This window comes from Prinia subflava, chromosome 3 (genome assembly GCF_021018805.1).
Source record: "Prinia subflava isolate CZ2003 ecotype Zambia chromosome 3, Cam_Psub_1.2, whole genome shotgun sequence".
In the NCBI taxonomy this organism is placed as follows: Eukaryota; Metazoa; Chordata; class Aves; order Passeriformes; family Cisticolidae; genus Prinia; species Prinia subflava.
Window position 1 is genome coordinate 51015026 of NC_086249.1, and position 21634 is coordinate 51036659.

At 35.1% G+C, this 21634-nt stretch overlaps 1 protein-coding gene across 1 annotated transcript in view; it reads right to left on the reverse strand.

Moving 5' to 3' along the window:
- Nucleotides 1-21634, reverse strand: part of DIAPH3 (diaphanous related formin 3) — a 202368-nt gene that overhangs the window by 96407 nt on the left and 84327 nt on the right. The window contains exons 18-21 of the mRNA XM_063392194.1: nucleotides 20251-20346; nucleotides 19230-19324; nucleotides 12816-12917; nucleotides 1291-1530 (exon numbers count right to left, since the gene is read on the reverse strand). Of these exons, the coding sequence (XP_063248264.1) occupies nucleotides 1291-1530; nucleotides 12816-12917; nucleotides 19230-19324; nucleotides 20251-20346 (533 nt within the window). The remainder of the gene's footprint in view (nucleotides 1-1290; nucleotides 1531-12815; nucleotides 12918-19229; nucleotides 19325-20250; nucleotides 20347-21634) is intronic.

A 21634-nucleotide genomic window follows, 5' to 3' on the forward strand; every position in this document is an offset into this window, starting at 1 on the left:
TCTTCTGAGTTTACTCATGGCTGCTCTCTGCTGTAGAAGAACTAATACAGTCATTCATTCCATTCTTTCATTATTTATATACATCAATTCTCTCTCCTCTATCTAGTAGTCCACAGCTATCTTCAAAATCTTTATATTGTAGATCTTAAATTATTGCTCCAAGATAAAGTCTGACTTTTGATCCTGCTCTGCAAAGTATTTGTATCAATTACCTTCACATTGTTTTCAGAAATATATTTTTTGTCTTGTGCATTAAAATATAGAGCATATAATCACTTAGGACAGATTCTTGTAAAATCATACTTAAGTAAATGCACCTAATTGGAGAAAGAACCTTAAATATCTTCCTTCTGAATATGTTTCTCAACAAGTTGTATTTTTAAGTCAGTCACTTCATCTATATGTATTAACTCTAGGTGGATGACTCACGCTTAATGCTTACTTTAGACTAGGAAAAAAATATAACTTATTCTTTATGAATATTTATGTCATAGGTATCACATTCAACACTCAGTGAAAGAATTCTTCTGAAATATGGCAGAATAAGTTTCATGGACGTAGAAGTTAACATATTGTATTTTCTCTCATGCAAAAAGATAAAGAAACAGAAAGACAAAGAGTACATACAAAGTTTCAAATAATTCCTTCCTTGTCAGAACTATATGTGCACTTTGAAGATTGTACAGTATGCTCCCACAGAGCACAGGAAGACAATAACAACACTAAATATGGGAAAGGTAATTAGAACTAGAATTGATTATAAATTAACATCCAGAAAAGTATAGGCACCTTCTTGTATATACCTTATACAGAAGTTGAAAGAGTGAAAATTCAAGAAAAGTTAGAAGAAGCTAGAAACTGATAAAACTGAGCCACATAAGAAGAGAATCAATCACATAAGGAGTAAATTCATGTCCAAAAGAAAACATAACTGTATTAAAACACACAAAAATGGGATAGATGTCTTAGAAGTGCTCAGACATGTTAAAATTACAAAACTACTATGATCACAGTGATCAGGTCCTTACATAACCTTACTTACTTTGGGTTTTTTATTATTCCCTCAAAATAGAATTACTTAAAAGTGATTAAATGCAAACCAGTTTTAAGATGACTATTCATGGATTAGCTGAACTGTTCAACTATCAACTAATGCAAAAAATAAGGATAAAAAATAGTAAGTGAATAATTAACTGCAGGAAAAACATCAAAACCAGAGTATTTATGTAGCATAATAAAAACAACAAAAAAAGTGAATGTAACACTTAACATGGACATTTCAAAACTCACTTTACATAGCGAGCTGAGATTATATCCAAAGGTCTGTGCATTCCGAGAACCTGCATTCATGTAGTTTCCCAGTAACAATACTAGTTCCAGCAGCTTGCTAAAGCTTTTGCTCTTCTTTATCTCTTCACAGGCAGCACTGACAGCCATGATGTCAGGTTTGATGTTGTTCACCTGCTCCTCAAACTGAAGCTTAAAAAGAATAGCACTGAGCCGTGGCCGTAGTCTCTTCACGTTGCTCATCTGATTTAAAAGAAAAATAGAAGATTTCCTTTAAAATTCATGGTACACTTTGGCACTGTACAAATGCATACACTCTGAAATGATTTATTGGTGTGACAGGCTTGAAAAAGCAATATATCTGCAATAACTGATAGCAAATGAACGAATGAATGAGAGACACTTGGGTAAGCAACTGAAATCCCATCTTGTGGTTAATAGGAACTGCCCCCATCCTTTCCAAATAACTAGTATGTGTAAGCAATAAAAGATAAAGTGTCATCATATATCACATCTGTCAACTCATATACCAAATCCTATAAAACTAATCCAAGTTTATGACCCAGTAGTTGCAAAGGAATGAAAGTAGTTCACAAATTTAGTGTAACTCTGGATGTACCAAAACAAGACAAATCTCATTTTCTGGTGCAAATATTTGAAAGCTGACGTCAGTAAGAGCCTATTATAAACTTGCCGGAAACAACAGTATGGAAAAAAATCTCAGCTATGAAACACATAATATAGTATACATTAATATATACTGATATTCATACCCCTTACACTCCTGTTTACTAACCTAATACAGTTCATTAGGTGCAGCTGAATGCTCCCAGGAAAACAGCTTCTGTAGATCATATACAAAAGTCTTGGCTTTTTCTATGATTTACTGATCATGTATTTTCAACAGCAAATTTGATCTTTTTATATACTAGGTCACTGAATTCTCACTCCAGACATACTTTGCATATGATTTACTACATGCACATGAGAAACATTAAAAAATTATTCAATGAGATGCTTATCTTATTTTTCCCTATCCCTGTTTTCTCAATAATTTCATGAATTCCATAAGATCTCCTTCCTTGTACTTGTCTTCTTCCTTCTCAAGACAAGGTTCAAGATAATAATTTCTTTACAATTCCCAGAATGTTAAACTAAGTTCCTTTTTTTTCTTAATAAGGAACACATTGTTTCCAGCTATCAGTACTTCAGATGCAACAAAGAAGCAATAAGATTGGCACTTCTCCTATAATGCAGTAGGCTTCATACAATGGCCTTAAACTGTTGCCTTTAAATTATCCCCCTCCAAACCACAGTGATACCTAAGGTTTTACTGAGTATTTCTCAACACATATCTAGTCAACGAAAATTCCTCTGTGCAACATTCGTAACTCATACGGCACTTAGCATCCCAAGAAACTCAGTGTAAAGGATAATGGTGACACTCCATCCATTTTCAGTGTAAAGTGAAACTGAAGGCTGTCTCATCCAAAGGGTTTGGGATAGAAGCAGAAGAGGAAGGAATTTACAATCTATTTTATTGGTTTTACCGTGACAGTAGAAGAAAATAACATCAGGTAGAGTTAACCTTTTATATCACTAGACCATTTAAGAAATGCCTGCATAGCTGTGCAGCCACATATGTCTCATTGAAATAAACACAGCATTTGCATGTTCAGGTAAAAAATCTTGATGTAAAATAAGAAATCATTTCCACTATCTGGTTTTCATCACAGAGCAGAGAGCACATAATCAGGATGTCTTTCAGATTAAACTAGGCTGAAAATCAAGTGCTGCACTTTAGTCCACTAACCACCTCCAGCCTAGTCATCAAGTAAAACACTTAAAATGTACACTTAGAACATTATTAGCTCAGTACCAACTGTATAGTCTGTTCCTATGCTACATGAAATAGCATGCAACAGGTGTGGTAAAATTCTTACTTAAGAATGGATAAATAAGGATAATGGGACTTCAGTATGAACAGGGCATTTCACAGCAAAATAGCAACAGAAATACCTAAATTCCACATGAATTTGTACTGAACACAGTACTCGAAAAACTTTATACTCAGTTTATTTGAAGAATAACTAAGTAAAAGAATGTTAAGGTAATGGATAGAGGCAAGTGTCACAAATTCGTTCTCCAAGCTCTGTCAGGAAGAATCACTATTAACGCCTCTTCCTCAATTATCTTACTAAATTTGCATATGTACTACTACTTCTCAGCATCTTGAGAAAATGTTTTTAATTTGAAGTTTTGTCCTAAAGTTAGCCAGAAAAAAATTGAGATTAGACTAGAAAAAAACACCCACAACATTCAATTGAAATTATCCAGATTTTTAGTATTTAATACCCTACTTAGGGTGCAGTAGAGATGATCATTAATATTAAACCATAGAAACTAAAAAATTGCAGTGTAAGTTGCATTGATTTTAAATGGTATTGAACTCAAGATACTACAGAATCACCAGAAGATGTATAATTTATTTACTCTTGCCTTTCCAGACAGGCAGATCCTTGAAACTGAAATAATCAAGCACTTTAGACCACAAAGATGTGTTGCACAAATACGAGCATGCACATCTGCATAAAAGGTGCAAAGTTTTCATCAGAACCACTTGAACTACAAGAAACTGAGATGTATGTAAGTATGTAATTCTTAAGGCTGAATGTGGAAATATATCATCTAAAAAATTAGAAACAGGAACACATGCCAGAAACTCATCAGAAATGCCACTGGGATTGTTATTATTGTTATTACTAGTATTATTGTTGCTGTTGTTGTTGTTGTTGAAAATGCTCTGAAATCCACGCACAATGTATGTAGTTGGTATTATTCTTTACCTGCTTGCAAAGTCAATAATTGAGAAGGGAAGACGGAGAATTCCCTTAGTAATATATGGCCTTTCTTGTGATATGTAGTTCACAGTTACTTTCAAACTGTAAAATACATACACCCTATCACAAGAGACATTAAGAATTTAAGTGTTGCAACGCTGACCATCTTATGTTAATACTCTAAATTTTTTATAATCAGCATATAACGACATAAGTTTACTTCAGTCTTGATAGTGGAATTCTGAAAACAAACAATCCAAATAACTAAACTGGAAAGTTGAAGTAGAAACCTATACATGTCAGAGAACTCAGTGTACAGGTAATGAATTGTTCTCGTTTTTAAGTTAATAGTCTACAAGAACAGTCTCATACAAGCAAGTCCAAATGGGAACTGACTTATGAGTTGAGGTACCCGGTAGCAGCTCTCTCACAGATCTCACATCCAACACCAAGACAGGTTTTTCTCTCAAATACAGCATAAATCACAAGGCAACTACAAGAATGTGCAATCTGATATATGTGTACTCTCACTATCTTTTTCTGTTTATGTCAAGTAAAGGAAGGCATCTCAGAAGTTCCACTGACACGACATTTTGATCACCAAAGGGGTTTCATACCTGTCACAAGCTCATAGAGAAAAACACTGCAAGCACTTCAGTTTCATACCTTCTTTAAAAGGAGCAACAGTGCTGAGGCTGTCAGGCCACCTGAAAATGTCCTCATCCAAAGAGTAAAATAACAGTAACAACCAAGCTGACTAAAGAGAGAAAACTGGAACACCATTCCCTGTGGATAATGTATGGCTTTCACCACTGCAGCAGCAGTGAACTCCTAAGAGTGCAGAGGTAAAAAGTGGGAATTCCTGACATTTATCTTTAGACCCAGGCACTTGAAAAGCAAGCAAAAAATCAAATAAGGAAGGACTGATACCTTAACAGATACTTTATCATGTTTAAAAAAGATAAAAGAACATCCTTCTCAATTTGAAAAGGACAGCCAACATGCCTAAATCTTAGTGAAAAACAGCAGCATTCTGGAAAGATCGAACATTATTATGGGAAGTCAATTCACAATAAAAATCAGTATTTTTGTTGAAATGTTTTTATGGATACGTGGAGATTGTACGTATTTCTTCAACTTTGACACACTCTTTTTCCTCAAGGAAATGATAATAAAGTCAAGAACTGCCAACACAAAATTAAAATTACTTAAGAGAAAACAGGTGTGTGTATATATATATATATACACATACATACATACATTTATATATACATACACACATACATATGTATGTATACATGCAAACAATTAAACTAATGACTTTTCAGCCTTATCAGCAGTGACAGAGAGCAAGTCCTGTTACTCTGCTTCTCCAGCCTGAATTATAAACAGCTTGAATTTGAGCTACTAAGTTTATTGCAAATCCAGTATTTTCCTAAAGGATATTCAGATCAGAATAGAAGGCAGTGTATTGTAAGTGACACAGGGACAACACCTATCAATTACCTCCTAGCTGCACACAGGCAGCCTTCTCTTTTCTTGAGGATGACAGTGCACTGATTCACAGCGCAGAAAATCCCTGGTACTGTTTTGGATTGCATTATATTCAACAAAGATGGCCCAGCAAGGTCAGTGAGCAGATCTCAGAATTGCCAACGGGGGCTACAACACAGCTGTCAAAATAAGATGAGCTTACAGTCTTCATGCTGAAATTCACAGGAAGGTAAGTCCTGTGAAAAGAAAGTAGTCTCTTTTTTTTTGTCTTATCCAAAAAATACAATTAGATGTACTGACATCTTGATCAGTATGGAATGCAGACAGCTTTTTTTTCCTCCAATTTGAAACCAGACAATGATATTTTCCTAAAAAGGAATCTTTCAAGAACAGGAGGGTAAGAATTTCCCAAATTCTTCTATTTTTAACAGGCCTAACAGATGTCTGAAAGGCTATTTTCATTAAAAGACACATATGGAGCAGATGCTACCAGACTGAAAAGCTTTTCTTGTGGGAAACCATGTCAAGAGTTTAATATAGGTAAAAATCCTCAGAAAAAACCTCTAATCCACACAGGTAGCAAAAACAAATAAATTAACACCAGAAGTCAAGGGCAGATTGTCATTGAGGAATTTAAAATTAAATGTTATAGTAGCAAACCAAATGGAGAAAAGTTTCTAAAAGTAAATCAGATGTAACTATATTCCAGACTGAAAAATCTGATGAGCCTCTAAAACAAGTGCCTCATTTTCTGTATGGTTACTACTAGGAATCCACCTCCTAATGAAAAGTCTGGTATGAGGAATATCCCAAAACAGAGGTCATGAAGACACATGATCAAGGTCTGGATGAGAATGTCTCAAAATCAGGACAGCAAGTTTAGTACCTCCTATCAGATTGAACTACCATAACAACTCCCACATAAAAGTGGAATTTGATGTTACATAGCTAGCAGCTGATTCTGATGTCTTTAATGTGACAGACATGACCCATTTCAAAAAAGTTCAGGCCTCCAGCAATTCATAACTGGTATCACCTTCTCTACTGACCCAACAAGTCAGTCATTTCCCAGTTAATTTCCTAAGAAGAAGATAGGTGTCTATAATCATAACAGTACTGGTAAGGAAAAAACATTCCACTGTAGAGCTTCTGTAGCCCTGTCAATAGCAAATTTAGTAATGACTGGGGAATTTTTATCCATATGATTATTTTGTGTATTTGGAAGCACAGTTAATCGGTGATAAAAACAGTCTGACATATCACGTAAGTGAATGCTGAAGACAGTTTGTGTGTCTTCAAGAAAGTTCCTCAGTTCTACAAAATGATCTCAGGGAAAGCAAATCCTACAGCACTTGGAGCTCCATTGAGCTCCAAAGTCTGAAGCTGGAACAGGTGAAATATCTGCGTATTAAGTTCAGGCTCTAGGGATTTAAGATGTACTGATGAGTCTCAAGGTCTTTCAGCACAGCTGCCCTGCACTAGCCGGTCATTTGGATACATAAGTCAGTTTACGTGGCTAAATTCCAAGATATCATTGAAGCTGCTGAATCAAAATGGCAGGCTCATGGTCCTTATTCAACACAGAAGTGTTCTCTTTATGATGTGTAAAGCATGACATGGACATTAGAGGGTTGATAACATTACTAGTGAAGAAAAACATCAAATCAAATCCAGGACAGGCTCTTGACAGAATGTGCAAAGTGAATGGCTGGAAGCAAAAGATGGGGACCCTTCAGAGAAGTAGCATTCCAGCTCTGAAATTGTAGCAATATCTGCCAAGAAGAAAACTGAGATAGCCTATATGTATGCTAGAACAAAAAACAAGCATTCACTTAGCCTTCTAAATTAATATCAGACAACAGTAAGACAAATTTTTTTAAACTGTTCTTTAGATTATCTACCCAAAATGGTTTTACTGGAACTAAACAGAGATATGAGTTAGACCTGCTTGATGCTGAAGCATTTACTGCAGCACTCAACTATAAAATGGCATCACAATCCTTCACTGATACAAAGGAAGTAATATAGGCCAATCCAATGGCAATTGCAAATAGTTAGATCAGTGCAGAACATTCATGATGGCCATTTTCTGAAGGTATTTCTAGAGCTTTGCTCTCCACCCTATACCTAGGTTCAAGGTTTGAAATGTGTTAACATTACAGGAGTTAAGGATGTTCTCCTTCTCAACAACATAGGTAACTTGATTGCAATCTGTCATAAAGATTTTTTAACTCTCACAGATGGCACATAACAGAAAGTTAATTTTTGGCAACAGTCCTGGAAAGGCTGGAAATACTGATAGAGAACACTGACAAGGCTGAGCAGCAGATACACGACATCTAGAAGACACGGAAGATAAGGTTGCAGATAGAAATTAACACAATCAAAATATCTCACAGCCCCAGATGTACCTCAGCACTTCAGAATTTTAAACAGACTGAAATGTCACTAGGTATGGCTGTGTCCAAGCATCAAATATTACGAAAGGCAGAGTACACCTCTGCAGAAACAGTGGTAGTACAGTATTTTCCAGACAACGTGAAATGTGAAAAAACATTAATACATTTTGAGTTATCCTCAATGAGAACATACAGGTGAAACTATCAGCTGAATATGGAATTGATCAATTTAAGTGTCTGCTGAATTATTTAAGACAAACTAGTCTTCATCAGGCCTCACTCTAATCTTCAATTTACTCTAGTGAAATCTTTTCCTTTGGTACGAACTCATTAAAAACACATCCATCAGTGAACAAGCTGTGAAGCCACATGAGGACTACTTGCCAAATTCTATTTGGGTTAGCTGTCAGTGAATCTTACAAGGTCTGAACATTAAGTATTTCTGAAACAATATTTTGTAATTCCCTCAATTTTATCTTTGAGCAAATATAAGTGATCAAGGAAAAATCTGTTTCTTTTTTTTTTTACTACCAGACAATCTGGGAACATCTTTCTGAATGTCTTAAGATTACAAGAAAAAAAAGACAGCAGGAGCTATCACATGTACCTCTTGAGACAGTATTTTCAGATGTAAAAATGCTAGTACACTAGCCTACACCTTAGGTCAAATGTCTACTAACGGCATCCTGTCAAGATTAGAAACTTTTTACATGAAAAGTGTTTATAAAAAAACATCAAAACTTTGATTTCTTAAATGTAATTGCATTTATGGATTTCAAACCATATAATAAATTTAATATGGACCAGGACCATTTTATACCACTAAAGATTAGAGACACTGATGAGGCTACATAAAATCATAGAATCTTTTGGGTTGGATGGAATCTTAAAGATCATCTAGTTCCAACTCTGTGGCCATGGGTAGGGACACCTTCCATTAGACCAGGTTGCTCTGAGCCTTGTTCAACCTGTCTCTGCAAATTTCCAGGGATGGGGCATCCACATTCTCTGGACAGCCTGTTTCAGTTGTCTCATGCTGGAATTCACTACTGGATTCAGCTCTATGCATGCAGCATTATCAATTCAGAACTACTTTTTGGAATGGTTCCCAGTGCAACAGTTAAAATATGTTGGCATGAGTAGGCCTGAGGCCTGAAGCCTTAGCACTGGTGTGTGGGCAAGAGAGGGAGGAAAGGCAGATGTGTGGTGCTGCAAAGCTGGGGAACTACAGTTACAGGACACTGGGGGTGGCGGAGGGGCGGTGCAACAAAGATCTGGAACCCTCTGATATGGGACCAAACATTGCCATGCACTTCTGTGCCTCCAAAAATGCCTTGAAATGTCAGATCTAAAGGTGCAGACTTGATGCCTGATAAAGAACATGAAAACTGTGATTTCTTAAGTGGAATTGCATTTATCAATATCAAACCATATAATAAATTTAATATGGTCTAGGACTATTTTATGCCACAAATTACAGGCATTGTAAATAAACAAGTGTACATCAAATCACAGAATGGAATTCTATGAGAATTCAGAACATTCAAGTTCTGAACACCTGGAAGATGCCTGTATCCAACTTTGTCATGAATAATATACTGACCAGTGGTATTGTAATAGTTCAGTAAAAATCCATTCAACAGACTATTGCACTCAAAATATCAGTCATGATCAGTAAATCTAACTAATAGTTATTACATCAACTTCACTGAAAACAAATGAGATGAACATTACTAAATGATCTACTTAAACATTTCTTTGATATGATGAGAGACAATACACCAAAAATTAGGAAAATAATATTCTCTAAAACAACACTTTTTTCTTAGGAAAGAACTGCCTGCAAAATAAATCAACATTGCTAAAAGTCCTAAAGCAACATAGTATTTATACTGTCCACTGAAGAAAGAACCAGGTAAAAATGTAAAAACCACAAAATATAACCTTCTCTCAACAGCAACCAAGATGAAGATCTAGATGAAACCCCTTTCATCTCCAGTGGGCTTCATATTGCACAGATAATCTTCATCATTATCAAGTTTTATAGAAGATTCAGCATGGTGCTAGTAAAGACAAGGTTGTAGGTTCGATCCCTATATGGGCTATTCCCTTAAGAGTTTGACTCGATGATCCCTGTGGATTGCTTCCAACTGAGAATATTCTGTGATTCTGTGGCAAACGATGAAATCACCAAGAAAACAACATGAAGGTTAAGAAAGATTTTTAAAAAGTTTTGGAGGAAGTTTATTGCAGTAGAACTAAGTACAAAACAAGAACTATGGTAAAACAAAACGCATCTGAATATTTATTTTTCATCAAGCACAAGCTTCCTTCATCAGGAATTTGAGCAAGGAAATACAACATTCAGCATAACATCAAGTTAAGTTGCAAGAATAAACTAAATTTTTAGTAAGATGAACAGAATTAATGCAATTTTCATGAAATAGTTAATGAATCTGTGCAAGCCCTTCCCTGTCCTCCTCCCTGCCACCTCCCCCCCGCCCCCCCCCCAAAAACCCCACAACCCTAAAACAAAACAAAAGTTCCACAGTAATAGGTGATAATATCTGTGCACTGAGACATCAGCCTGGAGTAAGTGAAAGAAAGAACCTAGCGGAAAATAAAGTAGTTTATCTAAAGAAAACCCAAAGTCTGGAAGAGAAGATAAGGGCCATAAAGGATTTATTTTATACTTACTGCAGAATGAACAGAAAATATAAAAATGATAAATAACTTTAAAAAGAGAAGGCAGAAACCACAAAAGCACCTCATAGGGTCAATACAAAGAAAACAAATCCTCACAACCATAAGACAAAAACGCAGTCAAAACCCCAAAACCACAAGCCATACTCATGAAGGGAACCTGAACTGTTTAGTCATGCCCTCAAGGTCCTTAAGCCAACAACAAAAGTTAATTAACTTTCTTTGAAACATGCAATACTGTAACAGTCACAGTAAGCCAATATTTCACTAAGTGTCTTGCTGTTTCTTTCAGAGTATCAAATCTTGACTTTCAAAGCCTGAACAATAATGGGCTTCCATGATAAAAAAAAATTATCACACAAGTAGTAATTAGCTATTTATTCACTATTTAGCTTCTTCCTTAGGAGTCAAATAATTTAATTGTTCTTTTAATCAGAACTTCAGAGCAAATTAACATGGAATCTCCTAATTCTCTGAAAAAAACATAACTATAAAACACTACTCATCTAAAAGACTTCAAGTCTTGCATTTTGTATTCAAGTTTTATTCTCCTCATTTAAAACAGACAGCAAAAAGTGAGGCATAAACCAACATTTTTAAGGAGAAATAAACAAAACCAGCAATAATGTGAAGATTCACATTAGCAACAACAGTGGCTTCCTAAGAAATGAGTAGAATTTCTCAGCCAGCTCCCTGGCCAACAATGAAAGAAAAGATACAAGACAGCCAGATGGAGCTTGAAGAACTTTGATGAAAAGTAAATGGAAAGGATTCCATATTCAAAGAGTGAAAAAAGTGCCTTATTCAAATTTTCCCCCATTGGAAGAGAAATGAAAAATGTTTCATGTAATAAACATTGTACCTTGCTCTCTGAAATCCACTCTACTACACATATAGACGGTGTGACACGACAGAAACTGTGCTTAATGATGGGGTTTGGTCTAGTTTGTGGGTTTTCTTTTTTTTGATGTTTTGCATGGAAAACCAGGAAAAGCATGGACTTGCACTTTTCAGTAGGAAACTAGTTGTTCCTTCAGAAAAGAGACTCCACAAATTTTTAAGAACTCTTATCATTTTGTCAATCTATTTTATTTTTCTGAGTTACCACATTGCCTCAGCTTTTTAAGAAAAATTTATCAGAAAATGTTGGGCCAGATGCAGCAAAACTCTACCTACCCTGTTACTGGTCTACCTCTTCTCATCAACAGTTAGTTCCATCTAACTGAAAAAGTATTATTCCCACACAAGACATTCCCTCAGATAAGATAATCTTAGCAATAACCACCTCAGGTTGAAACTCCAGGAATGGACAAGAAAAAGCAAAGACTTGTATAGATATATGCACCAGGAAACTACATAGCATTACTCTGACTTTGTCTGGATGAAGTAATTACCAATTATGAATTGTGAGCTATACAGAAATTAGATGCAAACCGTATTTCCACAAAAAGAATCAACTGCCAGCACTGAACTAGCATTTTCTTTTTTTCACTTCCAGTCTTCCTTCGTGAATTCAGCCTGGAAGATATTACAAACTTATCTTTCCAGAGGGAAGGGAAAGAGTGATTAGATGTACTCTTGATAGAACATGGCAGAAAACACAGATGGCAGGAGGCAGAATAGGTTAACATCATCACTATTCTCATTTACATGGAGAATAGAAAGAAAAATATAACTGTAGAAAATTTCAGTGAAAAATTTAAGATTTATTAATGCAAACAAAAGTAAGGCCAAATTATTTTAGCTAAGCAAATTCAAAAATAGGTCTGTATCTCCCAAAGAACCTTTGCCACAGAAAATACCGAAGTTTTTACAGTTTTGGTTTGATTTCTTTTGCAAAACTAAATTACTTTTTTAAACAAAGAGAATCCAAAATCATTCCAGCAACAATATTTCAATAATCAGGCCTTCCACATCCAAAGGTATGTCCAACAAAAGTCCAATTGAAAGGCAGCACTTGTACTCTTCTCCTGGTCTGGATCTCTTCACTTTTAGAAAGAAGCAACTGTCATTTTTCTTCTATAATATTATATTAAAACCGTATTTCAAGAAAAGACAATAAAAATCCCAACGATAATAAAACAGAACTCACCACAACTCCAAACTGCTCTGGCTCAGACAAATTGTTATACTCGTTCTTGAACTTGGACAATGCATTCAATTGTTCTTGTTCAGGGAGGTGTTTTATTAAATTCTATAAAGAAAAATAAAAATCTCAGACTCGAAGTTCCTTCTATTACTGTAAACAAATGAGTTTACATATGCATTATCATCATACGCTCCAAAGACAAGACTCTTCCCTGAAGACAGCAGAACGTACATAACAACACACTAATTAAAGTAACTGAGAGAGTAAAAGATAAGTGATGCAATACTGCCAGCACCTGACACTGATTCTTACACACTTCCATAGTATTTTTTTCATGTTTTTAAAGAAAAAATATGCTTGATAGGCACTACGTAAACAGAACACTTTGAAGCAAACAGAACAAGAACTTCAAGTATAACATAACCATCCAAAGGATGGCAAGAATTACTGATGCTAGATGAAAAGTATTTTGAAAAAGAATAATTAATTTCCTAGCATTTAACAACGGAAGTTTAAAACCCATTGCACTTACTTACTTACATACACTACTACTTAGCCTGAAAACTTGCTAGAAGTAGTAAATCAGAGGTGAGATTCAGCTTCAGCTGAATTCAGAAGTACCTATGGGGAGGCTGGACACATGTAAGTGAATGTCTTGTGAACACAGGTAAGGGAATCAAACATTACACCTTCGTCTGTTTATCTGAAGAACCCTCTGACACCCTGGATTTTCCTGAACACTTAGACCCATATTATCTACATAAAGACACTCACATTTGGGCATCTAAACCCCTCTTTAATAATTCTGCTAGGCTGGCTAAAAATGGTTTCTTGGATATTCTGCAAATAGAAAGCTTCTCAAACACTTCATTAGGGTATAATTTGAGTATTTGAGTCAGTAGCTCAGTTCTGTCCATTCCCAAGACAACATCTGCAACTACTAGGTAACAGTGAGAGTCCCTACGGCCTGCTGTCTTTCTCAGATTAGGACTCTTGTGTTTCTGGTTATGCGCTGGTAAAGCTTCCGTCACAGTGAGAAAAACATGAGAGACTTTCCCTTCTTAAAACACTCCCTGGCCTACTGGTAAGATCACTCTCCTGCACTGATCTGAAGATTCAATCCTTTTAACACTGAAGCCAATCTAGGAAACACAGTGGGAAACAAACCCATTACCATAGGTCAAGAAAGAAACAAGACCAATTCCAGCACTTCTCCATTACTTGATGGAAAAGACAGACATTTTGGTTGCCGACATTTGTTTTATTACCTTTCAAGTAAATAGCTTTGGTGATATACAATAAGCAAAAAAGAAATTACTTCAGTTAGTGAACAGAATCTCCATCTGAAAGTCTTAAAAAAGCCCTAATTTTACCCACCAAAGAGTCTAATTCCTTGTTTTACAGGAAATTCAGCTAGTCAAGATATAAAAATTACCTCTCTGGGGCCAGACACATAAAAAGTCATACCTATGCTTTGCTTAACATACTTCTTTAGTCTAAGAAGAACAGATTTTACTCTTTAAAATAGTAGCTGAAAAATATCCCTAAATTAGTAGACTGGTTCAATGAAATGTCCATCCTCAAATAATGATTTTAGTAAGAAAAGAGAAAACGATTTAAAATGCATGAACAATGATGCTTAAAACAATAATGGAAATTTAAATTTTAGAAGCTTGATTTAGATATGGTCAAACTGATTTTTAGTGGAACAGTAGTCATGCATATCCTTACCGCTATTACATTTGGAAAATATTTTTGTAAAAAAGACTACAGTTATTAATTACGGATGAAGATGTCTGGCACTAAATCAGTAAAACTGAGCAAAAATGAAACGGTACAAAATGTAAAAAGATACATTTTAAGTTAGAAATACATAACACACCTAATTATTTTTTTGATATCCAACTTTCCCATAAACAGCTGTACATATAATACAATTCCTCAATCTTTACTGAAATTAAAATGTTATATTGTTTGATGCAGAAATAGTTTTCATATGAAGAAAAACTGCCCACAAAACTTTCAAAAAACATAACCAGTCAAGTGTTAGATGAATATTTTGAATATTGAGCATCAGAATATTAAAAAAAAGCAACCAAAATTGAAGGAGCAGCTGATATCAAAGTGGCTTTTATGGTGTTCAGATAAAGCTTTTGAACAGCTACAGATAAAACACATTTTGAATATCAAACAAGGAATGAGCAGGAGAAAGAATTTTGACTATGTCGCTGGAAACATTTCAATAATTAGTCAATGAGTTTTTGGATTACAACATGAATTTTGGAGTTTTTACATTTTTAGGCACTGGATTGAATTTCTAACTGAAGTGGGGTGCAGGGAGGAGGATGGAGACAGATGGAGAGAAATTACATTTCATTTCTTAGGCATAACAAGAGTTGGACTAAGAACAAATTTCCAACTTCAGAAACAGTGATATTAGAACCCACTGAACACAACAGTTACAGCTAAACAAAAAAACCCTACTGAAAGCAAGAAATTCCTCAGAAGGAGAAGTACCATACCGTCTAAGGTAACTCATATGAATGAAGAGAATTAGCCACATGGTTGCAAATCTATGTATGCCTTCTCTCTTCTCAAAATTATGAAATACACAGAACACATTTTCATATCATCGTCCTAATGCATACTTGAAAAGGATTTTGAAGGTAGAAATAGAGACATACAGCTGGATACTTTAAGTTATTTAGAAACTTAAGTACATATGAAGGTGGACACCAACTTTTTGAAGCAATGAGGCACATTGTTCTACCACTTTCAAAGAAAGATGGGTGTTTGAAGTCCTTTTCCAAGTTTAAACTCAGTCCCTTTTTCAAAGTTATTATAGAGTTGTTTTACCCAGAAACAAGCAACTTGGATGAAATCATTTGATAAATATTATTACATCCAAACTTGCAAACTAAATTTGAAGCCTACGTTCTACTGAATTTTCTGCTTGGTTTAGGTCTTCAAGTGATTATTCACTTGGCAAAAAAATGCAGTCTATATTCTTGAGTGATTTATATGACTGTGTTCATACAGGATATTATGCACATGATCACTTGTATTCCATTCCACTGACTTTTAGGCAATCACAGCAGCTGCTAATACCATTGTATATTGTAGGATATAATGTCTCACTTTTGGCTCTTCATCTTCTCTTATCCTTTTCTTAAATCAAATTGTTCACTCCCCTCCAAAAGCAAACACAAAAGGGCTCAACCACTGCCAAAACCACTTTGGATTCAATTTTGATGCCAACTACATAGAGAGGTTACTGGATACACTGACTTTCAACATACTTTACTGTTAATACAAATTAATAGAGCCTTAACATTATCAGCATACTGTCAAAAAGTTGTATCCTGTTATATTGTTAGCCATGCCTACTGCAAAGTTCCAGGGGGGCTAGGGTGTGTTAGATGTTCTAAATGTGCTGAAAATTAGGCATTCTTTATCCCAAGGCACACACAATTATAATGAAGAGTTTACAGAAGAAATTAAAAATAATGATACAAAAGCAAAAAAATTATCCCTGAAAATAAATTTTCTCTTCTTAGATTACTGCATCTTCACATAGAAGTATGCCACTAATTAACTTCCCATCAATGGTTTGATGATTTCTTTCCCCAGAGTCTAAATGCAAAAATAAGTTTTGCCTTCTTTAAATAACACGCAGAGAAATTACCAAAATGACAATTTTTCATATTTTTGATACATAGTATTTATTTTGACAGGTTGCTTCATTTAATTGTTGAGGAACTAATTTTTCTAACAAGCTAAATTTTAACTGTTGGAAAACAGTGCTAAGATCAAATACAATGTGAGTGTCTCAGAGCAAGCATGGACTATCTGAGACAGAATTTAAGCTGAACATAATAGCAGAGTATATTCCATCTCTCAGTTTTTCATGCTACCATAGAGAATCTCTACTATTATACCAAATAAAATAAAACAAAATAAAAGAAATATACACATCATGCTGCTCTTGAGCGTGAAGAAAACCTTGAAAAAGTGATCTAAGTGCAAATTAGACTAAAAAAAAACAATTTAGAAGTGTAAACTATGTTCATCTTAATAACCTTAAAATGATAGTTTTAGTGCCAATGTTAACTGTGTCATTGAACCAGAGAATGAGAATTATACAATGACTATATATACTGTCACTGGAGATGATGGTTCATGCTTGTGCCTTCAAATATTTAAGATAAACATCTTATTCTTCAATGAATAAGGGAAAGTGAAGTCCAAACAGCTGAAGAGAGCTTAAAGATCTTTGAAATCCAAGTCACAAGAAGTGAGGTTAAAACTGTGTGCAGGAAGAAAAAGGGCATGTTGAGCATTGCATGGCCTCCTCAGTAGGATGTTATTTTCACATTCCAACTAGGTGGAAATTTATTTTGCAGGAATACCATACAATTACAGATTTGTCTTGTTTTGACATCTGAACACAAGTTCCTATGCGCTGTAGTACAAGCCACATCTGAATTTCAGTGAGGTTTAATGTAAAAACTAATTATATGACCCTGTTACCTGTATTTGTTTTAGCTAATCAACATTCCTGTAAAAAGAGTGTTTCTAAAAAACCAATCTACCTCCAACTTTCTTTCATGTTTCAGTAGGGACTGGTACCCATGTGTGTAACACAATTTTAAGTATGCTGAAGAGATTAGCTATCTAAAACCTATACCACATTACTAGCAGATAGACAGTAATTATCAATTAGTGATATATATGTTTTGACATTTATGAGCCATAATAGAAATAATTTGAAGTTCATCACAGTATGCCAGAGTCCTGTTCAAAACACAGATATTTTTTCTAAAGACCGATCTTTCCAAATTTATTGATGCCCATCAAGATGACTCAAGAATATGGCACATGACAGGCAAGGACGGGCTGAGAGAAGTCACTTTGTTGAACTCTAGGAAAGCAAGCCTCACAGGCCCTTAATGTGTGCAGATACCCAACTAAATGGTACAAAGAAGGTGCAATTAAGCTCTTCTTAGAGCTGGGCAACAGAAGACCAAGGTCACAAGTTATCACAATAAAGAATCCAGTTAGATAAACAAAGAAACATTTTCTACTACAAGTGTTCAACATTGGAAAAGGTGTCCAGAAAGCCTATGGGGTCTCCAGCCTTGGAAATTCTAAAAATTCAAAGGAAAAGGCCCTGATCAAACTGCTCTAGTTGACCTGGTTTATAGCAAAGCCTTGGCTCAAATGACTTCAAGACACACCTTCCAAATTATTTTCCCACGGTTCTAAAATGATTCATTTGTGTTTATTTCATTAAATTCTTCAGCTTTTCAACTCTGAAATATCACTGTATATAGAAGAACTTCCAGGTTCTTTTGGCTCCACTTAGTCATACTGACTTTGTGCTTTAAAAAAATCATACTGAAAGGGAAGACACTACCTAAATAAACTTCATGGAAGACAAGTGGTGAATGCTGTAAATGCCTTAGGGCAAGATATTGGATTGTTAAAGCTCTGACAAACAAAAAAAACCCCAAACCAAACACACGAAACAGAGATTTGTACAGATAAGACAGAGCTAAAAACAAAGCAAAGAAAAAATTGGTAAGTAAGGAAGAAACAAAGCATCAGATGTACCCATGAAAAAGTCTCTATTTGGGTGTGGACAATGTGGAAAATTGAGAATTTAAATTCACCTGTGTCATAGTTTAATCCCATCCAAGCCCCAAGCAGCCACTCACTCACACTCCCTGCAGTGGGACCAGGAAGAGATTGGAAGAGTAAAAGCCAGAAAACTCACAGGATGAGATAAAACTGTGCACACAAGCAAAGCAAAGCAAGGAATTCATTCACTGGTTCCCATGGGCTGGGAGGTATTTTCTGCCATCTTCAGGAGAGCAGGGCCCCATCACATGTAATGGTGACTTGAAAAGACAAACACCACGACTCCATCTCCCTTCCTTCTTCTTCTCCCCACTTTGCATACTTAGCATGATGCCACATGGTCTGGAATGTCCCTCTGGTCAGTTTGTGTCACCTGTCCTGGCTGTGTCCCCTCCCAGCCTCCCATACACACCCAGTCCCCTTGCCAGCCTGGCAGTGCAAACAGCAGAAAAGGCCTTGGCTCTGTGCAAGCCCCGCTGAGCAATAACAAAAACATCTCTGTATTATCAACCCCGTGTTCAGCACAAGTGCAAACATAACCCCATACCAGCCACTGTGAAGAAAGTTAACTCAATCCCAGCCAAAAACAACACCAGCTGCTTTCATAAAAATATTAGCATTACAAATTAAAAAAAAATCTACCGTTCAGAGGAAAAGAACACTCTTGCAGTTACTATTAGTCAAAAGTCTACATCAAGAGATCTTTTTAGCCACGGGTTTCTATTTACTGAGAAGCTTCTCTTGAAATACTGGGATTTTAAGTGCCATTTTTGTTACCTGAACCATGGATTCTGAGAGCTGTGTTTCATCTACTTCCAGTATCATCATTTTGATCTCTTCATAAGGCACTCGGAAAGATCCAAGGAAAATTGCTAAAACAAAGATTCCACAAATAATGAAGAAAGCAAGACAACAACTATCTTGCTTCTACTTAAAAAACATTACCGTAACAGGTCATAGCATCTCCAAATTAACAAACAGTATTCCAAGTAATATAGGTAAGAGATAACAATTTTAATGTATTTTTAATGACTGTTCTCCTTCAATTCCAGACTTCTCCATATCCATTTGTTATATACAACATCCAGCATCACAGAAGACTTCTATAAGCAGTTAGAGACAAGTCTACTCTGCAGAAGAATCACTGCTATTACAGTATTTTGTGCTGAGGTGACAATTATAACTTTTTCAATAGTTTTGTCAGAGCCTTCTTTTAAAGAAGCACCATGACAAGCCAAAACTAAAGAAACAGAAAACATAAGCACTCTTTATTTTAGTCACAATAATACAATTATTTCTTATTTAATCTCTGCTAGCATTTAGGAACCTATTCTTTCTAGAACTCGTTTCCATCAAAACGTCATTTTCTTTGTTTGTTTATTTTTACATAATACTGAGTACTGCCTAGTTTCTACAAAGTTCATGAGATGGGCAGACATGCTTCAGACATTTTCATCTTTTGTTGACAAGGGGTGGGAACATGCAGGGGAAGGGGGGCATCCAGTACTCCTTGATGAATTAATTGAAAATACAGATGGATTAGATATATTGCTATATACTTGCACTTCAACATATACAGTCTTGAACAAGGAACAATCTTTAACTGCTTTTGGGGTCTTTGTAAGTGTTTCAGTTGTGTCAACTCACATGTTTGGGCTTAAAAACAATATGCACATATTTAAACACATTTTAAACAAGAAGTGGTTACCAGGCAATCACACAAGAGGGAAAGGCATTCTTATGGAATATTTATACATTACTCCAAGGAAAAAACAAAAACCCAACAGAATCTACTTACACAAATTCTGTGCAATCTTAGGATCCAAAACTTTTAATTCTTTGATTCGTTTCTTAATGGATTTCTTTTCTTCAAAATCCTCCTCTTCTCTTTTTACTGCCAAAGTAAACAGAAATACAATCATGGTTAATTCTTAATATTTAGAGGAAACTTTCATGAATTCAGAAAGCGTATTTGATATCAAGCACAGCCAATTCACAGAAAAAAGATCATAAAACACACAGAAAAAAAATTGAGAGGTTTTGCATGTATTGCTTGTATTCCAAAACTTTTGCTCTTCAAATTTTTCAGCTTGTTAGCCTTCTAGATTTTTTTTAATATATAGGACCTGATAAACATGCTAATGTTAATTGTACAAATTCAGTCATATTTAAAATATCATGCAACATGCTCCTGTTACCCTGGCCAGGCTAGGATTATGAACTGGATTTTAACAATAATAAATCTTAAAAAACATGGCAATATGTCTCAACACTAAGACACCTATCTATTCTTGTATTTGCTTTTGTCTAACTATATGCACTGAACTGATCAAAGATAACAGACTTATTAAAAAATTAACATTACCTTAGAATATAGATGAGTTGTTATATACCTATACAGCATACAAGTATATACATAGATATATTTTCCTTATCCCTTCAAAAATACGTATTTTTAAATATATGATGAACTTACAAACTACCACAAAGACAATGTGATTCTATAAACATATATTAATATTGCTGGAGATTTTGGCTCATTCCTTCTTTTAATAAGTCATAAAAATAGGATCTCTTAAATACATTGTGTAAGCTGAATTTATTTCTCATTAGTCACACATTGTGGTAAGAATTTCACTTAAAATAACAACATAGGCTTGATAAAATATTAGTAGGAATTATTATGCAAACAAATTAAAAACCTATTTTATCCTTAAATATGATCTGGTATAATACATAATACAAAAATACTCTTTTTTAAACTTTTCCTTCTTCCTCCCCCAGCACAAATCTTCACTGTCAAATTTTATCTACCAAATATATTGGTACTGCTTATTTAATTCTGTATACTATTTCACAAATGAAATTACTTTCCAAGCTTTTACAGTATGATTGTTCCAAACTAAGTTATACATGCTTCAAATATTTAAGAGTAGAAAATATGCTACAATAATATAACATGCTGCTGATTTCCGAAGGAGATAGGTACAGATGAGAAGTCCTGTCAAGGAGACATGGGATTAAAATTTCTAGCTTGTTGCCCAGAACGCAATAATCAACGACACGGAGGCAAAGGTCTTCAGTGAAAGCTGCTCCCCACCGAAAAAGGGGAGGCCAGCCTGTTTATTTCTTTCCTTTTATAATTTTGTGGGTCTGGAAGCACATTGGCTCTTGGGGTTACT